The sequence below is a fragment of the Taudactylus pleione genome, unplaced genomic scaffold (genome assembly GCF_031769625.1).
Source record: "Taudactylus pleione unplaced genomic scaffold, aTauple2 ptg000458l, whole genome shotgun sequence".
Taxonomy (NCBI): Eukaryota; Metazoa; Chordata; class Amphibia; order Anura; family Myobatrachidae; genus Taudactylus; species Taudactylus pleione.
Window position 1 is genome coordinate 1558664 of NW_028284860.1, and position 20255 is coordinate 1578918.

At 43.8% G+C, this 20255-nt stretch overlaps 1 protein-coding gene across 5 annotated transcripts in view; it reads left to right on the forward strand.

The window, feature by feature from the left end:
• EIF2D (eukaryotic translation initiation factor 2D) overlaps positions 1-20255 on the forward strand; it is a 113787-nt gene that overhangs the window by 21444 nt on the left and 72088 nt on the right. For 2 of the 5 annotated variants that reach the window (XM_088448557.1, XM_088448554.1), the window contains exons 2-4: positions 6362-6552; positions 14874-14957; positions 17498-17588. In XM_088448557.1, coding sequence (XP_088304683.1) covers positions 6429-6552; positions 14874-14957; positions 17498-17588 — 299 coding nt within the window. In that variant the 5' untranslated portion in view covers positions 6362-6428. Of the gene's footprint in view, positions 1-3377; positions 3467-3543; positions 3606-4057; positions 4141-6361; positions 6553-14873; positions 14958-17497; positions 17589-20255 lie in introns of those variants that run through there. The other 3 variants (XM_088448555.1, XM_088448558.1, XM_088448556.1) reach the window with 3 other exon arrangements.

Here is a 20255-nt window from a genome sequence, read left to right on the forward strand (position 1 = left end):
ATATATATTTTGTTTTTATTATTTTATATTGAATAAATATTGTAATTTATTCTGACAATCAGTGCTTCTATTCGTATATATATTTATTCTGGAAAGTGTATTTCCTTATGGAAAAGTACAAGAGGCAATCCATGCACGTGTGTACTTCAGCGAGCTTACTGACATACATAAGTATAATTATATCTCCTATCATCAATCTCTCATCTGTTAAGCATATCATATTTATAAGCTCCACAAACTTTTAAATGCATATTTCACAATATTACTAATATATATTTAATCAAACAATTTGTGCTTTAGGTTTAGTGGCCATGTAAAGTAGGCCTGCCCATAAAGATGAGGTTTATCCAGCAGTCTCACATTTTATACTATGTGATTATCTAGCAAATAGTAGTGAAAGTTATTCCTAGCCATACTGAATGTGTGGCTATAAATGTGAAATTTTGGTTTGCTTTAACACCCCTTTCACACCAAGCTACCAGGTTCTGGCTTGGTGTGAAAGGGTTGTGTGTCCCAGGACTTTGTTTGACCCTGGTCGCGACTACCCCGATTTATTTGACCCGGGTTATATTTAAAAGCTGCTGATTGGCTGTGGTTGCAGAGGCCAACCACAAGGGAGTGACATGCAGGGCAAACACGGGTGCAGTGTGAACGGGGATGACCTGGGAATAACCCTCGTCTAACGTGCAGGTTAATACCACTTTTACATCTGAATAGTGGGTCGTGCCCAGGATTATGTTCAAGCGCCCATCCCAGGTGCGATCTGGCTGAGACCCCTTATAGACCAGTGGCAAACGCAGGATTTCCAAAGGGGGTTTCCAAATACTTAATTTTAGAGCGAGTGTGGCCTGTCAATGAAGAGGGCAGAATTAGTACTTAACCAGCTTTAATAAGCATCATACAAAGTGGATTGTGTGTATTAATTCCAGCATATTCAGGACCAGTGATCACAGTAAGCCATTAGATGTGTCAGTAGGCCATCCTGCCTGAGCTGAACTCATTTATTTTAGATGTGGGCACCATTCCAGACTATTGGAGAAGTCCGGGAACCTGGAGGGGCAGCAGAAGAACCTAGCACTGCCCTGGACATACTGTATATGTACATATTGGGCTCTATAGCAGTGCATCTCTAACAGTGCATGTTTTCCAGATCTTCTAGTTGGTGCAAAGGTTATTTATTACTAGCTGATACATGTTAAAAGATCCACAGGTGGTGCTAATTATTTCATTTGCGATACTGAGAAGAACATGCAGCACTAGTAACAATCTATTTTATTACTTTTTCTATTGTGGTCATGATGCGGGCTGGGGAGGGGGGTTTCCAGGCAGACGGAACCCCCCCTGCGTTTATCTATGTAGACAGGTGCCCGACCCAACATTAATGCTGGGTCAATTATGTCATCTGCATCACGTGATGAGCTGCGCTTGGATACTCGCTGATGGTGCTAACGGCTAAGTGTGACACTTGGTATCCACACTGTCAGTGTGAATGCAGGTCACTGTAGGAACTTGCGTCTGTGTTAGGTAATCTGGGTGCCGGTCGCAGGGATGCTCTCAGCTAATTGGGACAAGTGGGTGCTGCACTTGTCTTACAGGCAGTCCCAGTGGTGCCTTGCTGGGAGGACACCGCTGGGCAGGGAAAAGCGTTGGGTCCTGTGCCCGGTGTGGCCGCTTGAATAGGCAAACACAGGGGGAGTTTCTGTCTGCCTGGAAACCCCCCTCCCCAGCACATACCATGACCACAGTAGAAATAGTAATACAATATAATTTTACTAGTGCTACATGTTCTTCTCAGTATCACAAATGAAATAATTTGCACCACCTGTGGATCTTTTAACATGTATCAGCCAGTAATAAATAACCTGTGCATAAACTAGGAGATCTGGAAAACATGCACTATTAGGGATGCACTGCTATAGAGCCCAATATGTACATATATGTCCAGGGCAGTACTAAGTTCTTCTGCTGCTCCTCCAGGCTCCTGGACTTGCTCCAATACTTTGGAATGGTGCCCACATATAAAATAAAAACATTCAGCTCAGGTAGGATGGCTTAATGCCGCATCAAATGACTTATACCTCTTTTCCACCAAAAACCCAGGTCCGACCTGGGTTTTTGGACATGGTTCCAACCCATTTACACTACACCTTCGACCTGGGTTACTCCCAGGTCAGCCCTGTTCACACTGAACTCAGGTCTGCCCTGCTAAACCTGTGATGTCATAAAAAGTGGGAGGTGAATGCCCCACAACCACCAATCAGCTCATTTTAGGCATGACCCAGGTCAGATAACCCGAGTTGCACCATTTACACTGCACCATTACCCGGGTCAATCCTGGGTCCAACCCTGGTAGCTACCTGGGTTGGATTGCTGGGTCACTTGACCTGGGTTATTTTTCAGGGACCCTTTTACACTGAGCTGCGACCTGGGTAGACCCAGCAAAAACCCAGGTTTTTGCTCTGGTGTAAAAGGGGTATTACTGTGATCACTGGTCCTGTATATGCTGGAATTATGACACACAATACACATTGTATGACACATATTAAAGCTAGATAAGTACTAATTCTGCCCTCTTCATGGACTGGCCACACTCGCTCTAAAATCAAGCATTTGGAACCCCCCCTCTAAAAATCCTGCGTTTGCCACTGGCTTGCAATATGCTCAGAAGTTCTCTGTTTAAAGTAGTGGTGTTGTAGTGTGTACGCCCGATCTGTTGTTCCCAGCCATCGTTCAATGCATCGACCCATCTGCCATGCAGCACATCAGATGGAACGATGCAATGAACGACACAATACAGCTCTAGATCCATCGCCCAGGTGTGTACCCAGCATTAGGATACATTGTGCCATCATACAGCACACTCACTGTATTGTTACATCGCTCGCTGCATCACTGGGTTGCACCGTTGTATGGTGTGTATCCAGAGTCACATCTCCTAGGGGGGAGGGGGGCAAGCATTGTTGTGGAATCTGGAAATGTAGTTTTTATTTAATTTATTTATTTTGACTTAAAAAAGCCTCCATCCCAGACAGGAGCATACATACGGCATACTTCACAATCGTCTCTCTTCATATGCAAGCTGCAAGGAAATCAACGTTTTATGGTTAGGATATCAGCATGGTGTACAGTATCTCCTATTACAGCCTCTTTTCATTCCCAAAATATAAATTATATAACAGTAGCACAGTCCATGTGCAGCTGCAAAACAAGACCCCTGGGTATTTCTCTGCACTATAATAGCAAACAGGCTAAGTTCCGGATAGGTCGTGGTTTCCAGAGGGAGGCTTTTGAGGGACGGACCAAACATGGCAGCCCCCAGAGAATAATTCATGCTGTGAACTGACACCGGTGTATTTATTTATTTTATTATCTTGCAGTACCTGGCTCTCCCGCACCTGCAGGTTCCAGTCATGTTTGCCAAGCCCTTCAAAGTGAGGTCTAACACAGCCATGAAAGGCTCAGACAGGTGATGGCCGCCGCTCAGATTCTGTAGTACATAGCTTCCATGCACGAACATTGCTAGTGTTCCGCATCTGCTTGTTCCGCTGCTCGTGTACTGTGTCTGCTCAGTGTGTTGGTAGCAACATTCTGTATTAGTATTATAAGTAGGTGGCAATATGACAGGGCGTGGGGATATTGCTGTGCTCTTTAGCTCCCTGGTGGTTTAATTTGTTTAGGATGTTCCCGGATATTGCTGATCAGGAGGGTCAGGTGTCATGGATAATGTCGACATTGCTGTTCTATTCTCATGGTTTTCTTTCCTGTGTTCACCTGATATGTGCAATTACCAGGCATAACCTCTTTTCTTACTATACCTCCCTCCCCTTATTTTTTGCTGTTACACATTCAGTATTTATTAAAATAAAAATTACATTGCTAATTATCACACAGTTTTTCTTTATTATAATTTGTTGCAGGTTTCGTTTACAAAGTGTTAACAATTTATACAAAAGGGAAGACAGCTTTTCATTAGGGAATGGTGTTTATCCACACAGCCACCTGAGATTTGGTAACTCAGAATTCATCTCACCTAGTGGAAATGCCGCGTGCATAATAGGGGAAAACAAACAAAGCCACAAAATCATGGTTACGCTAGAGGCTTCTCATGAGCCGACATGACGCTGCAGTACAATCTACCAAGTATGTAGTTTCCAATTTTTATGTCTCCACAGACATTTGCTGTTTAGCAGGTGCTACATACTGTTCCTAATACAGGTTGAATCTCCCATATCCAAAATGCTTGGGACCAGGGTTATTTTGGTTATCAGAATAGTCCGCATTTTGGAATATTTGGCTACTATAATGAAATATCTTTAGAATAGGACCCAAATCTAAACACAGAATGCATTTATGTGTTATATACACCTTGTACACACAGCCTGCAGGTCATTTTATACAGTCCTTTCAATAATTTTGTGGCTCAAACAAAGTTTGTGTACATACATGAAATTCATTTATGTTTCATATACACCTTATACACAAAGCCTGAAGGTATTTTTATGCAATATATTTAATAAGTTTGTGCTTTAAACAAAGTTTGTGTACATTGAACTATCAAAAAGCGAAGGCTTCACTATCTCAGTCATGCTAAAAAAATTCCGTATTTAGGAATATTCTGTATTTCGGTATATTTGGATATGGGAGACTCAACCTGTACTAAGTTTTTTTTTTTTTTTTGGTTATGTTCCAAAGATCTACTTAAAACACATTATTGTTTAAAGACAATGCAAGAAAATTGCTCCTAATCATGCATTAGTGTTCTTTCTTTCATAATGACACATCCTGGTAAGAAATAATGGTTAGCTTTGATCTATTTGAAATTGTCTATTACAGAGGTTATCAAACTCTGTCCTCGGGATATGCAGTCGGGAAGCTGGTAGGCCTAATCCCTACAGCCTCCTTCCCGACTGTCATATCCCGGCAAGTGTCTAAAGACAGGCGTCGATATGCCGACTCCTATCATTAGACATACGCCGGGAGCCCAACGCCCGGCATCCCAATCGAAGGGACGCCGAGCGCGGATAGCCACGCGTCGGGGGGGCAGGGTTAGGTTTAGGGTTTCCGGGGGGGACTTAGGTTAAGGCGGCGGGAAGGGGGGATTAGGGTTAGGCACCCCTAATGGAGGGAATTAGGTTAGTCCATACTTACCTTAGGGACGATCAGGATTTTCACCCATGTCGGGCAGCCGCTGTCGGGATTCCATCCTCAGGACCCACCACAGGTCTATTCATTACTCACTGACATTTTAAAAGATACACAGGTGGAGATAATTATTTCCCTTGTGATTCTGTGAGGTAGACTGGAAAACATGCAGTGTTTGGGGTCCTGAGGACCGAGTTTGAGAACCTGTGGTATATTCTACACACCAAACATGTTGCAGTTCTGTCAGCTTCAGCCAAATCAGGCTGTTAGTCTGGATGCATTAACTCACCGTTAAGTATGCACAATTTGGGGATCCACAAGACTGACCCATTTGGCCATAGATTTGAGTGTTTGATAATTGGTTTTAGCAGCCAGATTGCTTTGTGCGTGACCAACTATTAAGTTGTATTAAATGTTAGAAGATATCAGTTTGATCATTCTTGGGCTTGGGCTGTAGCTAGATATCTTTGTTTGTGTGGTCTTCAGACTTATTAAAGTGCTTTGATGTAATTTACTCTAAAGTGCAAAATGCTTTTATATTACAAAGCAAAGTTAAATAGAGCATTATTTGTTGAGTCTGAAACTGATGTGTTTTGATCCCTTCATGAAAGCAGCCCTTACAGTACAGGTTGAGTCTCCCATATCTATATATTCTGAAATACAGAATATTTTTATTATGACTGAGAAAGTGAAACCATTGCTTTCTGATGGTTCAATGAATATAAACTTTGTTTAAAGCACAAATTATTAAAAATATAGTCTAAAATAACCTTCAGGCTGTGTGTATAAGGTGTATATAACACATAAATGCATTCTGTGCTTAGATTTGTGTCCCATTCCCAAGATATTTCATTATTTTATGTAAATATTCCAAAATACAGAATATTCCGATATCCAAAATACCCCTGGTCCCAAACATTTTGGATATGGGAGACTCAACCTGTATTAATATTCTTTTGCGTGCATGTACACAAATTCCAGCATCATACTGCAAAATCTAAATTGATCACAAAATAGTGTAATGCACAATGTATTTGTGTTTGGGCAGTGAAACGTGTAGCAAAAACCTTCATAATTGATGTTATGTTTATAGGTAAATAATGTGAAAACATTAGTAAAAACTGTGAAGCGGAAACACATTCTTCATGGTGGAGGTTTTGGTTCATGTCAGAACAGTTGTCATTAAATTTGTGCTTAAATGACATTTTGTTTTGAACAGGAGAAAGCTGCGATCTGATGTCAGCTCTGCGTTTCCTTCTCTAACCCCGGAAAACCAGTCTGAACTAATGCCATCCAAAGAAGAGTTGAATGTTGTTAAAGTCTATGCTCACAAGGGAGATGCTGTCACCATCTACACCCACAACAGGAACCCCATCATATTTGAACTGGAGAGAATTTTTTATCCAACAGGTTTGATGCAATATATATTAGTATAACTTTTGTGGATTTGATTTACTTCTAGCCAACATGTATACCTGGTCTGTCCACTTTCTATTTCGGTAACCTCCCATAATAGCTGAAGATTGGCAATTAAAGCAAAGCTGTCACCATGAATTAGTAGGTTTTATAAACTGTAGTTGTTTAGAAAGTGTATGTATCTCAAGGTTGCTATTTCTTTACGAATTACTATTTTTGTAATGCTTAATACTGCTCATAATGCTTAATTTCTTCATAGAAGAACCGAGAGAGATGGTGGGTAGCACTTTGAGTTTAAATAAATAAAGTCACCACTGCCACTCTGTTTTGTTTTGATGACAGAAAAGCAATACTACACCAATATTTTAGGTTCTAATTTGTGTAATATTTTAAATCTATCTGTATAGTGTTAAGTTGGTTTTAACTTGTCCTTAGGGGTACAAACTTAAAAATAAATATCTTTTGGATATTTTAAATGGATTTATCTTTCTATTTGGTCTATATTTAAAGTGGGCATATCCCCTACACCCAGTATTGATGAGGAATATGAATGCATCCATAGTATCATGTATTCCAACAATTGTATGCATGTTCCTTTGACATGCTTTCCTCAGGTGTTCAGTAATACCCCTTTCACATCGCAAATGCCGTATCGCACCCAGGATTTATACATGCGGCCCGACCAGGCAATAATGCTGGGTTGCTGAAGTCACCAGTATCACTGCTGAGCCGGCGCGTGGAGATGAGTTCATCTCCAAGTGCCGGCTCTTCTATGCAGTGAATGATTTTTGTTTCAGAGTTGGAAATGAGTGTTGTCTTGTGGTTCTGGTTTGATAGCGATTGGGGAATGGTGAATCCCATCTTTGAAAGTTTTTACTCTCTTCGATTTGCCCCTCCTCGTTTTTCACCTGTTTGACGTAGTCTCCGCTTGTGATTCCCTCTCTGATCTCCTATAAAATGATGGATTAGATGATTTTTTCCCCTCTTGCTGATGGTGGATAGTTATCTGAGTTGGGTGATTCAAAAATGTTCTCTGTGCCAGAAGATTCTTCCACTGATGATGAAAGTTGTTCCGTATATTTGTATGTTACTTTTTTATTGGGATTTCTATGTCACTTGAAAACTCTTCCTGACATAAAATCTTTATTTATCCCTGGCAAATTTGTTGTTTTTTTTGCGATCAATGATGGCTTGTTCATATGGTGTTAACTCCTATTTAGCCCTTTAAAAGCATCTTTGGAATTGTGCATCATTCTCCCACTGTTCCAAGTTTGTGCTTAAAGTATCGATGTTTTTCACACTCTTACATGGTGAAATGGTAGACCTTAGATATTTACGGTTTCCATTTCCATCTCACCACTCCAGTAACACATTAATCCTTCCCCTCCAGAGTAATGCATCACTGCTATAGTAAGACATTACCCTCCCTCACTTCTGTAGTAACACATTATCCTCGCTCATCTCTGTAGTAACACATTCCCCTCCCTCGTCCGTGTTGTAACACATTCCCTTCCCTCACCCTGTAGTAACAAATTTGACATTCCCCTCCATTACCTGTGTAGTAACACATTTCCTTCCCTCACTATTCAAACATAAACTGTCAGTGATGTTTGGCAGCACTTGGGGTGAAAGTTGGTGTTTGAATATCCAACTGTGTTGCAGCCACAATGAGTCAGTCAGTCAGGGCATTGCACAGGTGGAGGAAACATTTCAGGCTTTTTCACCCGCCTAGAAGTCGAATAAAAAAAAAAAAAAAAACCCCTTCTTAGTGGGTACCTCCATCAAGGAATGAATATCCTCCCCCAATCTTGATGTTTCTAGGTCCAGGGGTTTGGGCTAGACATCAGTGATTCAGCCAGTCAGACAGGAGCCTATTTATCAAAGAGTCTTATCATACTCCACATATTTAAAACTCATTGCTTATAATAATGGAGCTCCAGTCAATACGCTTGTAACGGTCATCTGTTTGAAAAATTACAGTTGGGAGCTGATTGACTGACCGGAGCAACATTTATCATATGCAAGAGTTTTAAAACTCATTGCGCATTATAAAACTAATAGATAAATAGGCCCCTGATGCTGGGTACACACTGACCTATATATTGGCCGATTAATTGTTCGGCCAATATATCTGCTGCACCTCGGCCAGTGTGTAGCAGCGATATGTCTGTGAACGGTGTTGTTCAGACATATCGCATTGGCTGCACTGCACAGCCGATGGACAGACATGTCTACACACAGAGCGGCAGCCGTGGGGAGTTGATTGGGACCCGTCCCCTGCTTGACGGGACCTGCCCCAGACCCTCCACCCCAACTCCCGGGACCTGCAGCATGCAGATGATGGTTGTTCAGTGTGTATGAACGACCATCATCTGCAGATCACTCGATCTGCAGATATATCGCTTAGGTGTGTACCCACCTTAAATCTTGTGAACATCCGTTCAGAGTTGCCTCCCATTCTTATTTTAGATTTTCACTGGCCAAATCTTATGTTTTTGATAATTTTCCAAAGTAGTCAAATTCCAGTTAAAAGCACTTGTTTCTGTAGGGTGAATTTTAATGCTGAGAAGTGGGATATTCTCTCACACAAATAGATGAGCCTCTATATGCAGTTAATATTATATTGCTAATTTTTCTTAAAACTTAATTTTTAGTGCATATTAGTTTATCTTATTGACAGTTGGCATTCTCTGTTAGACTTTCTTGTCTCTATATTAAAGTGTTCTCTTTCTCTTTCTGGGTTTATATATTCGTTATATTGACTCTGGGGAGCACCAATGACTGGACGAATTTTAGTACCTCTATAATTAAAATATGAGGTGGATATTTGCCTAAATATTTATATAATTAAATTATCCATTTAGTATATATTAGAGAGACACTATGTGTATCGCATTTTTCTAACTAAGTTATACTATTTAAAATTTCTCCTGTGCCGATTGTTTCTGTGTGTGTGTGTGTGTGTGTGTGTGTGTGTGTGTATATATATATATATACATATATGTATGTATGTGTATATATATATATATATGTATGTATGTGTATATATATATATATGTATGTATGTGTGTATATATATATATATATATATATTTATTAGTGTTCCCGCTAGGCTGTTTTAGCGGGGCGCGGCGCCCTGCCCTCCTTCTGGAGGGCAAAAAGCACCCTGCCCTTCATGGAGGAGGGCAAAAAGCGCCCTGCCCTAACAGCCTGCGGGAGCCGTTCTCACCCGCGAGACGCAGTGTCCCGCGGGTGGACAAACATGCGGTGACCCGGTCACCGCCGGAGAATAGACATGCGCCCGACATCTATTCTCCCTTTCTGCAGTGCTTGGGGGCTGCCCGGCATGTCCGTAAGCGCCGGGCACGCCCCCAAGTATGACGAAAAGGGGACGCGTCTTATAGACACGCCCCCTTTCCGGGCGCGCGCGCACAAGATTGCCCTCTCTCGCTCCGGCGCCCTGCCTGCCGCCGGAGCTAGAGGGAACACTATATATATATCTATATATATATATATATAAATTTGAACTGACTCTTGCACAGAATATTATGCTTAAATTTTATACAAACAAACTCTGATTACCAAATACTCATTGGCAGATAAATATTGTTGTGCAGCTTAGTAATGTGCATGTGGCTGTATGTTATAGCCAATGTAGGGTCTGAGGGCCTGATTCAGACCCGCTCGCGAGCGCACAGCGCTCGCATGCGTGTCGATGGTCCCCCACTGCGCATGCCAGAGTCGGCTCCGGCGTGCGCGAGACCCGGCCAGCGACGGGCCACTCCGTCGCTACAGGTCTCGCACCAAAGCGGGGCAGCTGTCGTTTGTGATTGACAGCTTGCCCTGTTTTGGAGGCGGGCAGGGGGGTGGCTGGCCAAACGGAGGCATTCCCGAAGAACGCCTGCCGTTTGGGGGCGGCCCCACTGACATCACGAGTGATGTCAGTGGGTGAGCTTACGGCTCTATTAGAGCCAAAAGCTCACTGGGGCTAGCGGGAACGAGACCCTACCAGAAGGGTCTCGTCGCAGGTCATGATGGTCGTGACCATCACCTGGCCGCTCGCTAAAGCTGTGGGTGGTAACCCACAGCTTAGCGAGCGGCCAGGGGGCAGTCTTTAAAAAAAAAAAAAAAAAAAAAAAAACAGGGACTCCCTGATTCAGAGCGAGCGCTCTCAAAGAGCGTCCGGCTCTGAATCAGGCCCTGAGTGTATGACTAGGAGCACTTTCTTTTGGGCTAAGCAGGTTAAACCTTAAATCATTGCCAGGTTGGGAAATGTGTATATAACATCTCCCAGAGGCTAATTACAACATGATTCTTTATAAACCTCAGGATATGGAGCTGACAAGGAGAACCGTCCTTAATGAAATAGATCTTGAGTTAAGAAACTTAAAAGTCCTTAAAAGGCATGGTACCAAGGCCCACTCATATGTGAATTGGGGCTCCGTTTTCTTGTGGGTTTTTTTTTTTTTTGTAGTATTCAGTGTCGTGTTAAGGTAGTATTTAGAACGTGACATAAACATTATGATATTGTGACAGTTTCCTCTTGCTCATGTTAATGAATTAAGAGTTGAGAAATAAGGTGTGTGTATGATTAATGTATTATAGAGTAAGTCATGTTCACAAAGCATAACCACACCTTTGCTTAGCAAGTGGTTCTTTAATGATGCTTTGTTTCATATGAAAAGATCAGAGCTGTCTAATACTGCTTTTACATCTGACTGCCGGGTCGCACCCGGGATTTTGTTTACGCTCCCATCCGGGTGCTACCCGGCTGAGACCCCTTACAGACAGGAGGCCCGACCCAGGCACTAATGCCGGGTCAATAACACCATCGGCATCACCTGATGAGCCGGTGCTGGAGATGATCTCATCTCCAAGCGCCGGCTCTTACTATGCAGGGATCGGGACCTGGGTTGCATCGACCCCGGGGTATCTGTTCACACTGCATCTTGAGCCGGGTTGAAAATGCGTTCAAGCCTTCTTGTGAAATGGTTATTTCAACCAGACCCTTTCATACTGTACAGCAGAGGTTTTCAACCACTATGCCGCGGACGGTTGTGAAGTGTGCCGCAGTGCTAGAGCTGCTGGTCACATTAAAGAACTGCAAACCGGGCAGTGCTGCCGCTGAGCTCCTCTGAGAGGCTCAGGCACGCCCGGGCCGTGACCTGCCTAAATGCGGCAGCGTGACATCACAGGTCAAGCATGCCGTGTTGCCTGCCCGCCCCAACAGAGTCTCAGCCAGCCCTTACCTACCGCTCGCGGCCAGCCAGTACTACCTTCCTGCCCGCAGCCAGCCACCCAGCCCTTCTCTCCCTCCCGCCTGCGGCCTGTGAGTACTACCCTCCCGTCCGCGGCCAGCCAACCCAGCCATGTTGTTGTGTTTTCTGTGGGGGCCTATGTTGTTGTTTTTGCATATGTCGCGCACGCCGCATTGCCGGATGCTGTGCCTTGGCAATTTTTAAATCTTGCGTAGTTTGCCTGGAGAAAAAGGTTGAAAAACACTGCTGTACAGTAACCCAGGTTGCTTTGCGGTCATGTGCAAAAACCCAGGTTATTGGAGCAAGTGCGAAAGGGATATTAGTGAGAACCAAATGGACTGGGTACTGACCACAGGCCATCGCCCTACCCATAGGTGAATTCAGGTTTAGAAGATTTTCTTTTGATTTGACTTATAATAAAGCAACGCTGTAAATGATCCGGATGAGAACGAGGTGGGGGGTGCTGGGTGCTTTACTTGGAGGCCGACTGCTCAGGGGGCTGCTGAGAGCAGATTTTGTATTTTTACATATAATAAAAGATTTTCCTAACCCAATGAGCCGCCGCCAGGACACATTGCCGTAGCAGGCCCCAGCTTAGATATGCTCTTCCGGGTGGCTAGCCCCTCCCCTTGGACTAGCATCCACCTCTCTACAAGAGCTCCTCCAACCTATAAAAGTGGCTGCAGCCTCGGGTGGGAGGAGCTGTGCTGTGGACGTCAGGGAATTCCGCGCTGTGCGGTGGCATGCTTTCCTCTGGGAGTGGAAGTTTCAGGAGCCGCAACATGGGATACTGGAGGCCGGTGGGCGCCGGGACTAGTGCTTCTGCTGACTCTGCTGCTGCTATTTTAGGTCAGTCACTGTCTCTGCTTGCTGGGTGTACACCTGTGGTTCAGTGGTACAGCTCCATGCCCTGCAATATGCTGCACCCCAGACCTGTCACCTGCTGGGCCCTAACTGATCTCTATGTCCTTGACACACCTCTGACTGCTGCCTATGCCCCTGGCACACCTCTGACTACTCCCTATGTCCCTGTCTGCTCCCTATGTCTCAGAGGCACTGTCCAACCCAGTGTCCCCTGCAATTACTGACCCCCCTCACTGTGCCCATCTCACTGCCCCCCCTAACCCAACCTAAAAACCGCCCCAGCTAGTCCAGTCACGATGATCCTCCCCCCCTCTTCCCATCCTGCCCAGTGACCCCCATCCTGCCCAGTGTCTTCCACCATCTCACTGACCCCCCTCATTCTAGGGTCACCCCCCTTCCCTCCCCAAACCAGCCCACTTCCCCATCTAACTGTCCCTCAGCAAGTGCCCCCCCCTTCCCACCACCATCTCATGCCCTCTTCCAGTGCCCCAATATATATCACCCACTGCCTCTCCCCGTTACCCACTATCTTTAACCCTCTATTTAGCGTCACCCACTACTTCTCACCTACTGCCTCTCCCTACCACCCTGTTCCTAGCGCTCAACTGGTGGTGTGGGATGTGTATAAGGGTGTATGTATGTATGTATGTATATATATATATGTATGTGTATGTGTGTGTATGTATATATATATATATATATATATATATATATATATATATATATTTATATTTAATCTCTATCTCCTGTCCATCGCTGCTATAGTAACACATTACACTCCCTCACCTGTGTACTAACACATGTCTCTCCTCTCTTTTGCTGTCAACCCTGAGTAGGTAGCAGAATTTGCATGCCTATTAACGCATTACAAAGCTTTGCCACAGCATAGTGAACTGCGGGGTTAATTCAGAGATGTGCGCCCGTTGGTTAGCGCACATCCCCGTTTGTGCTGGTCTGCGCAAGATCTGTACTGTGCATGTGCAGTGCAGGTATGCGACCCTGCGCGTAGAGCGACAGCAGACTCAGTCTGCTTCGGTTTATGGGAGGGGGCCGCGACTGCCTCCGTTTCCTCCAAACGGAGGCGTGCCGCTGCTATTGGGGGGAGGGAGGAGGCCAGGATCTTTGTCGGCTGACGGAGATTTCCTGGCCTCTTTTGAGGAAGTGGTCCCCATGGTCACTCAAGCTGGCAGAGGATCATGCAGATGTTCCATGGATGCAGCTCGGAACAGTAGTGCATGAAGGAGGCGTGATGCTGCCTGCTGCATTACCATAATAGTGCTATCGCAGCTGCTACTATCAGACTTTGAATCACCCCCTGCATACGCAATTGCAGCCCTGTAGAACTACTTTGCACGTTCTTGAGTGTTAACACTTACTACTGAAGACCTGAAATTGTAAGCAAAGCAGATGCATGTGTGTCCATTTGTTATTTGATCCGTATTAAAGTCCATGTAATAGACTCTAAGAAAGTCAGTTAAACACCTATATATTGTTTGTGAAGCATTATTTTATGGAGCTAGGCCCTACAAAATAAAAAAGGGAAATATAGAGAATCTAATATTGTTTGTTTTGTTTATCACATGATGGATTGACAACATGCAGATCATGGCCCTCATTCAGAGCCGTACGCTCTGAGCAGAGCGCTCGCTCTGAATGAGGGCCGCCCTCCATAATTCTGGAGCGTCCTCCCGGACGCTCGTATAGCTGTGGGTCACCACCCACAGCCTATACGAGCGTGCATTTTGATGGCCGCGATGGTCGCGACCATCGAAACTGCGAGCCGGAGCCTGCGGTTGAGGTTTTCAACCGCAAGGCCCGGAGTGATTTTGGCTCTATCAGAGCCAAAATCACTCCCACTGACATCAGTGATGTCAGTGGGCCGGCTTCTGACGGTAGGCGTTCCCTTGGGAACGCCCCCGTCAGGGAGGCACGCCCACCAAAGGGGGCGTGCTGTCAATCAACATCGACAGCACGCCCCCTTTGATCAGACACAGCGAGCGAAGGAAAGTCCTTCGCTCGTCGCGTCTGGCGCATGCGCACGATGGAGCTCCCTCCGTCGTGCGCATGCTCAGTGCAGACCATCGACCCACTTGCGAGCGGACAGCCGCTCGCGAGTAGGTCTGAATCAGGCCCCATGTCTTTTAAAGCAGATAAAGTAACTATAAATATGCGTTTTTGTTTATGTCCACACAGTGTATACTCTGTGGCGTTATCCAGATCTTCTCCCAGCTTTCACTACCTGGCCACCAGTGCTTGAAAAAATGACAGGCGGAGCAGGTAATCATTCATTTATATTGAATGCGTTTAAAAAAAATGCAGTAATGTAATTACGCAAAACTTTGTATTGAATGTTGTCTTACAGGGCCATTTTAATTAAGTAGAATGTGGCTACTGTCATAATAGAGTTTTTGCCTGAAGCTTATTACTTGGCAGCAGTTTACAGTCTATCATGTCCATTTGTTTACTGTCTATATTGTTCACTTTTGTAGAAAAGAAAAGCTAATTTCACTGTTACAATGTTACTATAATATTCACAGTAACCTAACAAACAATACAATATAATCGATGCATACAGTTGCACACACTTGTATATGCACATCTACCCAACGTGTATTGTCACGTGTTGGGGTTTAATAAAATGTGTTGGAATACACTGACTTTCACAGATCTCTCTGGATCAATCAGAAGATCAGTCACTAGGAGGTGAGGTAATATCTGTTAAGCACTGTGGGTTCTATTTACTAATCTGTGTTAGGAGACAAAGTGAACGGTGATAAGGTGCCAGCCAATCGGCTCCTAACTGCCATTTTTCAAACACAGCCTGTGACATGGCAGTTAGGAGCTGATTGGCTGGTACCTTATCACCGTTCACTTTATCTCCTAACACAGCTTAGTAAATAGACCCCTTAGAGTGTCAGTGGGTCTCTACAGACATCAAACACCGTATGGTGTACAAGTGCATATACAGTGTGTTTAATTGTATGCATTCAGGGGGGGGATGCAGTCAGGATACCGGCAGGCGGGATAGCCGGACTATATCCCGACACTGACAGCCTGACAGGGGACTAAAGATAGACGTTGAAATCCCGACGCCTATCATTAGCCCCACTGCAAAATACCAACGCCCGGCATACCGAACGAAGGTAAACCAGGTGTTTTAGTGTTTAACCGCCTGGGGGAGGGGGGTTAGGTTTAGGGACTTACAATGTAAGCTTGAGCATTCCCCTGGTGTACTTTAGGGCGACAGATTGAGCAAATCTTGTGACTCATACTTTACATATATGAGCAATGCTCAGTTACGCTGCTGGTTCCGTTTACTCCACCATTGACACACAGCAACATCGACTGTTGTAGCAGCTCCTGCCTGGAATGCAACCTACCTTGTAACTTTCTCAAAATATGGCCACTGTGGCTGCCATGTTGCGAAACCTACCAGTCTCCCCCCTGAAACGCCATTACACACATTGGCTCGTGCGTGTGCTGTAAGTGGTTTTTTTTAGACTTTTCGCACATGAGCTTTAGTAAATAAACGCTCCGCTGCACTAAGGTTGGTACTGCATGCACCTCTGGATCAGGCCCAAAGTTTCTTGAGGCATACAGTAAAGGAACACATAAAATTAAAATCTCACTGAAAAAAACTCTTTTGGAATTGTGCCCTGTTTCCCATCAATATCACTCATAGGTTGGTTCCATTTTCTTTTGTTAAGGTCATACCTTGGTCAACTTGAAATGATTTGTCTGTATGCAATAGGACACAGGTTCTCAAACTCTGTTCTCAGGACCCCAAACCGTTTTCCAGGTCTCCTCACAGAATGAAAAGTGAAATAATTAGCTCCACCTGTGGATCTTTTAAAATGTCAGTGAGTAATGAGTACACCTGTGCACCTGCTGGGTGACCTGGAAATTGGGACTTGTGTGGGGTCCTGAGGACAGAGTCTGAGAACCACTGCAATAGGACAACAGGTGGTGGTTAAATTGGATAGATCTGAATATCAGGATTGCACATGCAACACTCAGAATCTATATGACTACCTTAGTGCCATTGACCAATAACTGCACATCTTTTGCAAATATAGTAGTGGTCACTGACCAACTGTATTTTGGGGAACAAATTATTAAAATAAATGTGAATTGTTTCTGGAGATTTGTGGTAGTCTGTGAAGCCCATATATGGCAATTTAAAGCCAACAGAGTCTAAATTAGCCACAGTTGCCAAAATACTTACCATGTGTTTCGCCACTTTTAATCATAAAGTGAGAGTATTATAGTAATATAGATTAATTATGACATTTAAAAACAATATTTGGTCTCGTTACAGTACAGCTACCCATATCTGTCCTATACCTATGGTCTTAACCACATGTTCTCATCATCTCTGTATATGTTCCATTTATTATATATCTTGTTTCCATTGTCCCGTCCCTGCTTACTGTCACCTGATCCTAAATTACGTGTGTTTTGTGAAATTATACAACACTATATAAATATACAACATGGTTTTAGTACACAATAAGGGAGCTTTAAAGCTTGCAACATGTATGTCATTATTTAGCCATTTAAAGGGAACATTAAGAAACTATTTTTGCTTACTGGCACCACTATAGTGCTGAAACCAATACATGAGCATTTTTGATAAGGATTAGAGACCAAATATGATTTTCTCATAAACAGCTTGCTGCCAGGTATGACAGATACTTCATAAGTGCAATAGGTTGCTTCCCTACCCCCACGTTAATATAGATGTTCTCACTCTAAGCAGGAGGGGAGGGGGGAGACAATTGTTTTTTCCTGTCATATGATGTTTGTCTCCTTTTCAGATCTGATGCTGCCTGGTGTTGTGGTGCCATCTTCTGGTCTACCTGAGGTACAGCAGGGCAGACTATGTGCAGTGACTTTAGTGGGAAACAGGTACACCAGGTGTATTGTAGAATTAGTCAATTTAGTTTTAATATTTTATTGGCAACTTGTTTTTAGCTCCAAATGATAGTGTTTGGTGTGGCATTACCTCAGTATTTGGGTTATTACACTTTATATCGCCAACATTTTAGAAAGAATAAAAAGTTGCTCTATATATATATATATATATATATATATATATATATATATATATATATATATATATATAAAATGAACAAAGGGGGGTGCACTCACCAGTCTTCTAAAATGAGTTATTTCATCTTTTTTTTTAAAAAAAATTTACAGCATCATAGTAAAGCTCCGACGTTTCGGTCCTAGCCATGGACCTTTGCTGTAAATTTTTTTTTAAAAAAAGATGAAATAAAAACTCATTTTAGAAGACTGGTGAGTGCACCCCCTTTGTTCATTTTTTATATATAATATAATGACCTATATATACAATGAAGTGCCAAAAATCATGGGATAGAAGTATGAAAAAGGTAATAGTAAGTGGTGCCACCATACTGTGACATCTTGGAAATGCCCAGACCTGCATAACTTGTAATCTGAAATGTCGGAAGTCTGTTTGAACCCCGACTAGGCTTCTTATGGCAAGGCGACATGACATGAATTATCCAGGTTCAAACGGGACATGATAGTGGGTTCCCGATGGATGGGACACTCCATTTCCGAAGACGTGCAGACATTCAAAGTTCCTTATTCTACGGTGTCACGTGTATCGGGGATACATTAACGCTAGACTCCCTAATACTAATCCCCCCCCCCCCCCCCGCGCGCGCGGCTAAAGCTAAGGACGTCCCGGACTTACATTCGTTACGGCTTGCGTCCATAGTGTTTCGGCGTCAGGATTAAAATAGGCGCCTGTATTTCGACGACTATGTTGCATCCCTTGCCGGGATTTCGCTGCCGCTGGTCTCTTCACTACATCCCGTCAAGGAAGGCCAGCTCATCAGCCTGAATCCTACGGAGCATTCCATGTCATGGGACATCACCCGGGATTGCAGTTCCACATTATTCGGCAGGACTTATTGACTAACGATATGGTAGGAAGCTGGGCGCTGGGCTCTGTTACCCTCAAAGTTTTTTTTTTGTTTGTAATGAATGGTCAAGTATTCACTAAATAATGTGCAATTATTTTTTTTCTAAGAAGACAGGAAATGTGACCATCTCATATTACTGTGAATAACCTTGCAGTCCAGTCATGTTCCGAAATGAAGAATAATTTATTATTGAAAACTCCTGTTACAGAAGGTTTAGCGCAATTTAGTGTTAAAGCAATTTCATTAACTATATGTTCTACTAGGAAGGGCGGTGTTTTCTCCCATTTACTTCAACAACAAACTTATGCTCATAGAAGGTTTTTTACATGTATTTTTGTTGAACACCGGACACAGCGCCTCACCTGGGCTTGTGACGTCGCTAATTGTACCCTGGAGGACTGGCAACATGTGGCATGGTCCGATGAGTCGCGGTTAAAGTTGTTTCATGCTGATGGTAGGGTTCAGGTGTGATCCAGACCCCATGAGGCCATGGGCCTCAGTTGTCAACAAGGCACCGTGCATGCTGGTGGTGGTTTCATGGTGGTGTGGGGTGTGTTCACATGGGTTGGGTCTGCTGAACCACCTGAACACGTCATTGTCCTTTAACTGCTACGTTGCATTGCTTGATGATGACCATTTTCAGCCCTTAATGGACTTCATGTACCCCACAACGATGGAATATTCCAGCAGGATAATGCACAGTGTCATCTGTCCCAAGTTGTCCAGAATTGGTTCGAGGAGCATTCTGGAGAGTTCAGAGGAATAGTGTGGCCACCACGCTCCCCTTACATAAACCCAAACTAGTGGAATCAATGCCACGTCAAGTTGCTGTACTTCGCCGGTCTGGGGGGGGGGGGTCCTTCACAATACTAGGCACCTATTCCATGACTTTTGGCACGTGTGTGTGTGTGTGTGTGTGTGTGTGTGTGTTTGTGTTTAGCCACACTTAACTTGAACCATCACCAAACAGGAAAAAGATAAGAATCATAATTGGGTTGGACACTCTAGGTGGTGCACACCATTGGACAATTTATAAAAATTAATTGCTGCCTGGGAACTTTTAGTATGTGTTTATGTATATACTGTATGTGTATATAGTGCGTGCCTGTGCGCTAGATTCCAAGCTTCAGTCTGGCGGACAGAAGCTAATTGGCATCATTGATTGATTGTTGGAGCACCTGTGAGAGGCTGATATAAGGTGTATCAGTTGCTAATCTCTCTCACTATCTGGGGAACAGGCAGCGGGCCTGTTGAGAGACACTGTGATTATTGGCAGGTAGTACAATGCTAATACTGTTGTTTTAAGTGTTTACGTTCCTCCATGTTGAGAGAGGGAATCATTTGTTTAATTTATCTTTATGCTGCAAAATAAAACTAGCAGAGTTTACTTGTACCAAGTCCCTGGACATGTATGCTGCTAACTGGCTGCTGTATGAAAGTGCACCCCCCCCCCCCTCCTACCATCAGAATGATCTCCCATGTTTCATCAGAATATCCCCCAGCCTGCATTGCTTCTAGCAGGCGCTGAAAACCCACCTATTCCTAAAAGCATATCCATCCACCTCTTAACCATGTCACCATGATGTAGTCTACCTCTTAACTCCCCTTGCACTGGCTT